At 38.4% G+C, this 10,888-nt stretch overlaps 1 protein-coding gene across 2 annotated transcripts; it reads left to right on the top strand.

Annotated features, from left to right (window-relative positions):
• Positions 1–267: 267 nt before the first annotated feature.
• On the top strand, positions 268–5,968 carry slc22a3 (solute carrier family 22 member 3). Of its 2 annotated transcripts, none has more exons than XM_079633309.1 (11): positions 268–976; positions 1,205–1,308; positions 1,460–1,614; positions 1,884–2,052; positions 2,191–2,308; positions 2,703–2,809; positions 2,954–3,168; positions 3,263–3,371; positions 4,910–5,022; positions 5,113–5,212; positions 5,296–5,968. In XM_079633309.1, the coding sequence occupies exons 1-11, from the start codon at positions 584–586 to the stop codon at positions 5,399–5,401; spliced, it is 1,689 nt and encodes a 562-aa protein (XP_079489435.1). In that variant the 5' UTR covers positions 268–583; the 3' UTR covers positions 5,402–5,968. The 2 variants fall into 2 exon arrangements, with proteins under 2 accessions (XP_079489435.1, XP_079489436.1); XM_079633310.1 differs by having other exon boundaries at positions 476–976; positions 5,299–5,634.
• The last annotated feature ends 4,920 nt before the right edge of the window (positions 5,969–10,888 follow it).

Raw genomic sequence — 10,888 nt, 5'->3', positions numbered from 1 at the left:
CCCATTTCATTGGTTAGGCGCCAGCCAATAGAACGGCTCCCTTAAACACCCCCGTGACAGGTTTTCACATCAGAGCTGTGTGTGTAAATTTGAGCATACAAGTACAAATATTTATTGTAGGTTCTCAAATTCACATCTACGTGCTCTCGAGTTTTGCTACTCATTTACCTTCATACAGCCAATCCGATAACAGTAAACTCGAACGCGCAAAGTGTCTGACAGGCAGCAGCGAGCGTTCTTTTGATCGATTGGCTAAAAAAAAAAAAAAAAAAAAATGCGGGCTGCTGTAACAGAGACAGCTGATTTCTCGTGACAACTGTGATATCTGTCAGGTAAAAGGCACATTTGATGCATTACAGCACCTTCCATTCAGTTTCTGACTATGTTGTTTCCTCACATGACGCGAAGGAACTTTGATCAGGTTCTTAAGGTTTTTTAACTCCTCCTTCTCAGCCCTTTAAAAGCATGCGTGCCTCACTCTGAAGTATCTGTGCTAACCACACCAAACTTGGCAACAACATCTTCAACTTCATATGATAAAATAAGGATAGGAAAGAAACCGCGTCCACCAACCCTTGTAAAGATGTCTAATTTCGATGAACTTCTGCAGTATGCTGGTGATTTCGGGTTGTATCAGAAGAGAATCTCTCTCTTAGGTTCTTTGCCTAGTTTACCTCTCGCATTTGTGCTTATTGGAGTTGTATTCTTAGGATTTACGCCAGATCACTGGTGTAAAACTGCGGGCCTGCAGGAGAAATGCGATTTCTCAAAAGAGCAGGTGCGGGATCTGACAGTTCCCCGCACTGGCCCGCGCGGCGCGTTTAGTAAATGCGTGAAGTTTGACGCGCTTTGGAACGGGAGCGCGCTCACCTGTAATGTCTCTGTCGACCGGTCCATATTTACCAACAGCACTCCTCTATCCTCCTGTAATGAAGGGTGGACTTTTAATGAGAACCGGACCACCATTGTAACAGAGGTGAGAATAACTACCAGCTACCAGAATTGACTCAAAACTGAAGTGAAATAAATCATTAACATGCCTCTGCTTGTTTTCGGGTTTGCATGCTTTAAAATGTAACTAATCAATATTTTAAACGTGAATACAACTCCTTAGTAACGTTTACTATATCTAGATGCATCTATTTATGTGTAGTTGTGTTTGTTACTTACCCTAATCTGAACGTTGTCCTCATGTATCCTGTAGTTTTCATTGGTTTGTGCAGACTCATGGCTTGCAGACCTAAATCAGGTATCCTTAGCTGGAGGGTTCTTTATAGGTGCCCTAGTGACGGGATACGTAGCTGACAGGTTTGCTTAAATGCTTTATGTCCATCTTTCATGTATCAGTAGCCTATGTTTTGTGGTATTCTTCAAATAAATCTTATTGTGTTTACTGTCATATTTGAGCTTGAAAATAATAAAGGTAGTTAAGCGGTAAAACATTTTTTTTTATATACAGGTTTGGAAGAAAACCATGTTTTCTTGCATCTATATTTGGCCTTGGAGTCTCTGGGATATGTATAATTTTTTCTTCTTATTACCCCCTGCTCCTGTTCTTCCGATTTTTGCAAGGTTTTTTCGCCAAAGGAGCATGGACTGCCACATATGTGTTAGGTGAGTATAAGATGCCTTTTCATGTGACTGTTGAGAACATGAATTAACATCAGATGAGAACTCTATTAGCCAGGAGTTAAATAAAACAACATGGTCATTTAAAAAGATACAGTTGAAAAGCAATAATTTTTCTGAAACAACAGTGTGCTTTGTGTGTAACTTTACTGATAAGTTTACAAAAAGGCAGTTTTGAGGTTCTAGTTGACATCTTGCACGAGCATGAAGACTGCAGACTTGTTTTCTTGATATATTTTCTTTTTTCAAAACAGTTATCGAATTCTTTGGATCAAACAACAGGAAATTTGTCTCCGTTATGTCCCGGACGCTGTACTCGTTGGGTTTGGTGCTCCTTCCTGCTCTTGCGTATTACATTCCTTCATGGAAAAACCTACAGCTGGCCATGACTCTGCCAACATTCATCTTGCTGGTCTATTACTGGTAATTGCTTGCAATGGAATGATAACATATTTATGAATGAATCACATTTGAAATGAGGGTTCTCTTCAGTCATTCTACATAAGTTATTGGTATTCCATTACATATCATTTACTATGGCAAACATTGATGTGGTCACAGGGTTATTCCAGAGTCTCCCAGATGGTTACTGTCACAAAGGAGGACAAAAGAAGCTGTACATATTATTGAAAACATTGCCAAGTGCAATAAAAGATCGATTCCTGAAGACTTTCAAGAGGTAATTTGACACTGACTATTTATCACTCTCATAGTATATCCAATGTGTTTTTTTAATGCCTTCACATCCTCCTGCATGGGAAGTTCCTCAGGTATGAGTTTGGAATTCATAATTATGAAATGATGTGACAATATCAAAGACGAGAAGCTTTTTTTTTTTATGGCTTGTTAAGAGCAAAGTTTATGCATAAAGTGTGTAATTGTTGTTCATTTATACATGTTATCCTTCTCATGCTGCCGTAGTATGCAACATGTAGTTTTGATTTGCAAGACTGTCGCTTTATAAATAACAATGTGTCTCAAATAAGTGATCATCTCCACCATGAGTCTCCAGTAGTCTGGAAAATGCTGCTGTTATGTATTTAACTGGAACTATTTTGTATTCATTTGTTCAGATGGATCTTCTGATAGAAAAACAAGAGGAAATAATACACCCTTCATATAAAGATTTATTTAGGACTCCTAAAATGAGGAAGCACACCCTCATCTTGTTATATGCATGGTGAGCTTTCTTTATGTGTCATTGAATACACATTTTTATGCTGTTATTTAACAATATCAAAGTGTAAAAACAAGCAAACCATTCCTGCATTCGACCAATATCACGATAGAGTGATAAGGTTTTTGTTGCATTATCTTCCTGAAGGTTTACTGGTGCTGTGGTGTTCCAGGGTTTGGTGTTACGGTTAGGAATCACAGGGGATAATGTTTTCCTGGATTTCCTCATCTCAGCTGTGGTGGAGCTTCCAACTGGAATTATATTTTATTTTTTAGTTGACCGAATTGGCAGACGTCACCTCATGGCTTCAGTCAATTTTATTGCAGGGGCCGCTTGTTTGGCTGTACCATTTATTTCACCAAGTAAGCTACACCACCAGAAATGATTCTTAAATGATCAGAAATTATCTTCACTTTAAATCTGGTGTTCACAGTGTTCATCATTCTATTTTTTAAGATGTTTCCTGGCTCAAAAGAACCATTGCGATAATAGGAAGACTGGCTGTTGCCATTGGGAATGAGACTGTGAACTTTGCCAACACAGAACTGTATCCAACACCTCTCAGGTTTGAATTGTTTATCAGTCTATATCAGTCAAGGAATATGAAACAGAAAGTGTGTTAATGCTGTTGCTAATGTTTAATTAAAGCCAAATATTTGTATTATGTATTGTCTCAAGATCATGGTTGGTTGGCACACTGTTATTCTTGAAACTGTGGTAAACATAAGTTGACGATACCTTGACATTTTGTTCTACAACGTCAATTACTCATACCCATACTGAAAACGTGAAATTTGATGAAGTTTTTATTTGGAAACTGTATGTATGCGTCACAGGTGAGTGGCTGCAGTGAAGCATATAACGATATAATCCCACTAGAATAATCTTTAATTACAAATCTTCACCAAAAACACAGGAGACAACTCTCATGAAAAGCAACCACAAATAATGAACATAAACAAGACTGAACAAAAAGAACTCGGGGATTAAATACTGAATCAACTGAAATCACCTTTATTTATAAAGTCAAGTCACCTTTATTTATATAGCGCTTTATATAATACAGATTGTTTCACAGCAGCTTTACAGTAATAACAGGAAAATAATGCTTTTCAGCTGTTGTTCAGCTGAAGTCAGTTCAGTGTTTATTACAGAAACAATTTTCAACAAAATTCTAGCTTCCGGCCAAACACAGTCTACTTGTATATAAAGCGCAACTTATGACGTCAGAAGTAGCGTAAATATCAGCAGCACGTCGCATTACTCGCATAAGTTGCGCTTTATACATAAGTGGACTATGTATGTTCGTTTGGCCGGAAGTTACACAAACTCGTTACACAAACTCACCTCTTCGCTTTAGAAGGCCGTTATTAACCCCCGGAGCCGTGTGGAGTTCGTTTATGATGGATAGATTCACTTTTATGGACTTCAAAACAGAAATGGCCATTCACTGCCATTCTAAAGCTTGGAAGAGCCAGGACATTTTTTTTATATAACTCTGATTGTATTCGTCTGAAAGAAGAAAGTCATATACACCTAGGATGGCTTGAGGGTGAATAAATCATGGGCTAATTTTCATTTTAAAGTGAACTACTCCTTTAAGGTTTTTCAATGAAATATCCCCAAAGTCCCACCATGATCAGTATCATAACGATCACTCAGAACAGCTATAGCAATAGCATTACTCTGACAGCACATTAGCAACCACATAGCATAAACGATAAACCACAATGCATAAACGATATCAAATGCTTTTATAACATTCAAACTTTAAATCACTCTTTAAAATGCCCAAGTATGCTTCACTGCCATTATAAAGCTTGGAAGAGCCATTTTTTAACATAACGACAAACCACAATGCATAAACAATATCAAATGCTTTTATAACATTCAAACTTTAAATCACTCTTTAAATTCAAACTTTATTAGAATTAAATAACCTTCAGACCATCAAACTGTTTGAAACTTTTATATGAAGCTTTGAAATATAGAGCTTATCTTGATGAGTATTGCTTTTATAGATTGGGTATTTGTTTAAATATACATTCAGTTTTGTTTTCTGTTTTGTTAGTAATTTACAGATTTTTGTTGCCTATTTTACAGAAACTTGGGTGTATCGGTATGCTCTTCAGCCAGTGACATTGGGGCAGTTGTTGCTCCATTTATTCTGTATAGATTAGCTAGTATTTGGCAAGATCTTCCCCTGTTTGTCTATGGTGAGAAGTCTTTCAATTGCAGAAATAACCATATAAATAATTCCTTTGTGTTTGTTATCAGCTGTCACATTTCTCTCTGTCACCATACAGGTGCCATGTCTGTTCTGTACAGTGGACTGGTGATGCTTTTACCAGAAATGAAAGGTGTTGATCTCCCAGAAACTGTGGATGATGTGGAAAATATGAGAAGGTAGGTCAAGTTTTCTGTTTTTAATTCACTAATAATAGGCCATTTATTACTTTAGACTGTTAATAATATTATATTTTCTTTAGCAGGCGCAAACACAAGGATAAAGATGGTGATCAGTTTCCTGAATTAAGCATTGTTCCAATGAAAGCTATTGAGAGAAGTGACAATAAATGTAAACAAGAAATGTAGTCATAAGATCTATGGTTAATAATGGTTAATAATATGCATACAAAAGAAAATCTGAATGTATAGTTGCCTTCAGATGCCTTTAGACCTTCAATTTTTAAATATGACCCATTCATACACTTTTAATCCTTTATTTGCTTTTTTGTTGTTTATTTTTATTTTGTTCTTTAAATGTATTTCCTCATATTTGATATCTAATGTATCTAAGTGTTAATATATTTTCTGTGTTCTGTGTTTCTTTAAGCTGTTTTATATTCATGCTCAAAATTCACATCCAGCCATCCATAAAACTTGATTTTAATGAAGAGAGGCTTTTAGAGACACACAATAGTTTATGCTAATTAACACGTGATGACATCTAAATTCTATTGTATTATGGTATACGTTAGTGTATGAGTCTGAACAAAAGGTAAATTCATTGCATTCATTTTTGGGGCACGTTCAGCAACACCCAATCTAGTCATTCTAGTTCAGAAGAGCTATGCAGATTTTGTAATATCTTTTTTGCTGAATTTCAGTTTACATAAGTGTATTGGACAATAAAATGTAGTTTACGATCAATAGGGCACTAAAAAAATTTCTTCCTAAATTAACCTTAAATGGAAAAATTAAAACCCTCCACGTTTTGTACGTCAGTGTTGCTGTAGCCATTACATTAGGGCATCATGGGATTTGAGGTTAGCCTTTCAACTGCTGTGTGTTAATGGACAAACAAACCTAAACAATCAACCATCAGTCTGAATGTTAAACAGGCTGGAAAAAAAATCAGTGCCAGGCATTTGACGTAAGAATAGTGTCAAGGTTAGTGAACCTCAGCAGATTTGACTGCTGAAAATATAAACTGTTAAAAAAAATCATTATATGACAACAATCTAAGCTTGTCAAGCTATGAAGGAAATGCAAATGTCATGGCACTGAACAGGGTCCAGAGGAGCGCAGGAGACTTCAGGAGAACATTCGACAGTGGAATTCAAACCGACTCAGCCTGTTTGAGATCACTGATCCTGATGAGGTATCATATCACCCAATTCCTCAAATAGATTTTGCTATGTTGAAACTACTACTGTACTTTTAAACTGTTTTCCGTATGGAAATATATATTGGGCTTTTTAAGTCTTTTGTTTCTCTTAAAATTCATTAGGGAAAAGCAGCAAAAAATGTATGTGAACCTCTAGAACCTCCTCGTCTGGCCCCTGGACGGGAAAGTGGGTTACCAGCGGTGATATCACTCAGGCTACAGCCCCCTCTATGAGGCAGGCCCTGAAGTGGAGTCTGTTCGCTAACTGGTGTGCTTCCCGAGGGGAAGCAGTCAGGTCAGTGCTGTCCTTCCTGAGCTGCCATAGCAGCACATCATAAAGCAGTGAGTGGGAAATCGTTAGGAAATCTCGACCTGATCATCAGGTTCCTGAGAGGTGCCAGGAGGTTGAATCCTGCTAGGCCACGCCTTATTCCCTCATGGGATCTCTAGTCTTGCTGGCCTTTGAGCTGCTAGAGTCAGTTGAGTTGGATGCCCTCTCATTGAAAACGACGCTCTTGACCATGCTCGCCTCTATTTTGAGGAGGTTGGGGACGTGCAGGCGTTCTCTGTCAGCAAAACGTGCCTTGAGTTTGGTCATTTTATGGACCAAGTGGTGAACTTGCAAGCACTGCCTCGAGACGAGGCAGACCTAGCCTTATTGTTGTTGTTGTTGTGTTCAGCACAAGCCCTGCACATTTATCTGGACCGCACGCAGAGCTTCAGGATCTCTGAACAGTTCTTTGTCTGTTTTGAGGGATAGCAGAAGGGGAAGAGCAATACCTAATACCTTTGCGAGATTTGAGAATCTCAGGGTTGAGTCAGTTTCATCCCGTGTGTTGTCAGGTACGGAAATGTAAAAATGCGGCCTTTCTCCTGCCTGAGGTTATGCGCTTTTTTGTCTACGTGAGTTCCCTAGAACAATGAACCCTGGATGTATTTTAACCTTCAACCTTCAAACCTTCAAATGGAAATAGAGCTGAAGGTACCTATTAGAGGTCTTCACAGGTCCACTTGGATCCGAAAACCCGAGATCCGACGGGTTAGGGTCCAAAACTCGGGTTTCGGGTAATTTAAAAAGAATGTTCTTTTTCCGAATAGACCTGAGAAGACCCGAATCATTTGAAACATATTGGTCATTTAACACATTTTATTATTAACATTTTTTAAAACAATTCTCTGCCAGCGTTATAGTCTTCATCACTTTTTCTAAGTTCTCTCTGAATTTGCGCTTCTGCGTGCGTTGGACTCTCTTTGCCTACCGTTTCAACGAGAGTTGTCATCATGGATTAAAATAAACTTTAATCATGTTATGGTCAGGTAAATAACCTCACGCCAAAAGTTATAGGACGTAATGAGGTAACAGTGATAAGTAATTGACGTTTCAGCACTTCAGTGTGTACTTGCGCATTCATGTCAAGTGCATTTTTGAGAAACGCAGGTAAAAGCCACTCACTTCATTACGCTGCGTGCATGCAGGGCATTTCTTTTTCTGTGCAGATTGCAGAAGCCTTCGCCACAGATGAGGTAAATAGTTCTGCAGACAACACTAGCGAATCCATGATTTATTATTAGGCTATCGATTTAATTTTTATCGAGTTATAGGTCTATTTTTCCTATTACTGGTCACAATTGAAAGTCAAACTCAGAAATAACTTGTATCCACCGGGCAGGCAATAATATAAAGTAACAAAAAATTAATAAATCAATTAAAGTAATGGAGCAACGGCTAAACCAGTCAGCAGAACACAGGGATTTTTTCTGATTGGATGCAAGCTGTGCAATGCTGTTTTCGTTCGGGTCCAGTTGGGTTTGAAATTAATTGCAGTCGGGTCGGGTCGGACTCGGGTGTAACTTCATCAGGTTTTTCTGTTTAAAAAAATTATTTATACACGTTGGATTCGGATAAGAAGGGATTCAGGTTGATTCGGGTCGGGTACAGATTTTAGGACCCGAGAGGACCCTCTCCTTTCGATCCCTGAGTGGTACGAAGGACTACGCTGCTTAAGTGGGGCGCTGGATAGGTTATGTTGTCGCGATTGTACCGGTTGCCCGGCATACAGTGGTTTGCCAACATCTGCATCGCCAGGACCTCGTAACTCAGTTCAGCAGTTGTGGCATTTTCCTATAGAGACCACAAGTGTCAGCATTTCGACACCACGTTGAACTGACTGACAGATAGGGAATGTCTCGGTTACTATTGTAATCTCCCGAGACATGGTGTCCCTCCTGCCACAACGCTGAACTGTCTGCTGAAGTGGCCAGGATATACTCTCGGCTCCTCAGCACAAACCTAAATGAGTGGTTGCGTGCGGCCTCCTTTATACCTGAATGTCTGGGGGAGTGGCGCATGCAAATTTCCAATTCTCATTGGCCTATTCTGAAGTATCAGAGGTGTTTGGTGCTCCCAAGTGTGACCCCCTATGTCAGCATTTCGACACCACGTCTCATTCCCTCCATCAGGGAAGAGAGGTTACAATAGTAACTGAGACGCCTCAAGAGTCTGTACGTTTCCTGCTAACATATTGGAACACTATTCGGTTTTTAATGCTTCATATATCATCACAATAAACATAACAAGTGGAAAACTCAGAGTCACATACATGAATGATTAAGTTTTGAAATAACTACTGGGAAATAAACTGATTTATTAATAAATTTAAAGTCTTGCAATAATTTAAAAGTCTTGTAAACGTGGCTTACTTGTGTTGTTGTGTTATTGGTTTGCATGTAAACCAAGACAACAGGTTATTTCAATAAGCAGATTTTTGTGAGTTATCAGCATATTGGTGTGCATGTAAACATGCTTATTGTCACATAACATCACATTTACCTCAGAAAAGTCATTCAGTGTCCAAAAACTCATTAGTCAGCTAGAAAACTTAACTCAGAGAGAAGTATTTTGCTTAATATATGCACTATATTGAATATTCATTGTATTTTTACTTAACCTGTTCTTCAACGGTCGATGACATCACGGTTTACTACAGAGCGGCTATAAACTAAATAAACAACATTTTTAAATCAAATGAAACCTCACTGAACGAACTTAAGCTGGACTGTGATGCTATTTTCTACTGAAAAAAAACTTGTTTGCATTATTTTCCTGTTATCTCTGTGAAGCTGCTTTGAAACAATCTGTATTGTAAAAAGCGCTATATAAATAAATGTGACTTGACTTCCAAATTTACTGTATGTTTGATTAAATCCATTTAATGACAGTCACTTTTTTTTAGAATTAGAATACTTTATTGTCATTGCAACTGTGCAACGAAATTATGTGCCTCTCCACAGTGGTACATCAGCATGCATACAGACAAATATAGAAAAGAAAAACAAAGTAAAACAGTATAAATAATAAAATATAGTCAATAAGAAATATATTAAATAAAACTTTATTGCACAACCTCCTAGATTTAACGTACAGTCCTTCCATTTTTAGCTAATTCCGTTCCTTGATGGCACGTGGGTAAAAACTGTTTAGGAGTCTGGAGGTACGTGTCCTAAAAGACCGATAACGCCTTCCCGGATGGCAGTAGAGTGAAGAGATGTGCAAGGGTGAGAGGAATCTTTTATTATATTTCTGGCACCCCATAGGCATCTGGTTCTGTAAATGTCCTCAAGTGAAGGCAGCTGTGAGCCGATGATTCTCTGTGCTGAGTTGATGACTCTCTGCAGAGCTTTTCTCTCTGCCACAGTGCATCCAACATACCACACCAAGTACGTAGCCTGATATACCAGACTCGCGAACATTTCATTTGTACAGAGAGTCTGGCCACTCTCCATTGACAAGCGTTAACTTCTTTGAAGGCAGGTACTCTGTTGAAGTTTAAAACTATTGGATCTGCCCACAACCAATCGCTAACGTTTGAACGTGAGTCTCGTGACGTATGTCAACTCAAACTAGAGCACAACCTCAAACGTCATCGTTCTCAACCACTCCCTCTGTTCGCTGATTAGACCGGTAAAAAATTGATCAGAGAAAACCCAAGAATATACCACAAGCCCAGACGTAGTTCTGAAGGAAAATGAAAATTGAGCGGAAGGACATAGGAGGGCGGAGCCAGGCTATATAGTACGCTTTCGACGGAGCAATGGTAGAAGGACACAAGCAGCTGCTGGGATTTTCCTCAGTGACCTTAGAAAGTACAGCCGCTGCTGTGCCTTCTTCACCAGAGAAAGTGTGTTAACAGTCCTAGTTCCTGGGAAATATATACTGTGGAGGTATTGAGTGTACACTCTAAAAAAAGATGTCATGAATTTATTGCATTTTGGGAAAATAATAAACCGTTTTTATAATAAATCTTTAAAAACCTTATAAAAACCGATTTTGCTATTGTTACAAGCCGAAGAACCCTTTAGAACCATTTTTCTTAAGAGTGTATGTTATGTTTACAGATGTTTAATTCATAATTTAGTTAAATTAAAAAAACGAATCAAACTAAAATTACACTGTAAACCCTAACGCTCAAAAT

Source organism: Phoxinus phoxinus (assembly GCF_949152265.1).
Source record: "Phoxinus phoxinus genome assembly, chromosome: 13".
Taxonomy (NCBI): Eukaryota; Metazoa; Chordata; class Actinopteri; order Cypriniformes; family Leuciscidae; genus Phoxinus; species Phoxinus phoxinus.
Note: the sequence above shows the minus strand (reverse complement) of the source record. Positions and strands in the feature narration are given on the sequence as shown.

Bases quoted from the DNA above. Each gene is read 5' to 3' on its own strand.
- slc22a3 (XM_079633309.1), top strand. From the start codon at position 584: ATGTCTAATTTCGATGAACTTCTGCAGTATGCTGGTGATTTCGGGTTG. The intron at 977-1,204 runs GTGAGAATAACT...TGTATCCTGTAG, and splicing joins GGACCACCATTGTAACAGAG to TTTTCATTGGTTTGTGCAGA. The intron at 1,615-1,883 runs GTGAGTATAAGA...TTTTCAAAACAG, and splicing joins GACTGCCACATATGTGTTAG to TTATCGAATTCTTTGGATCA.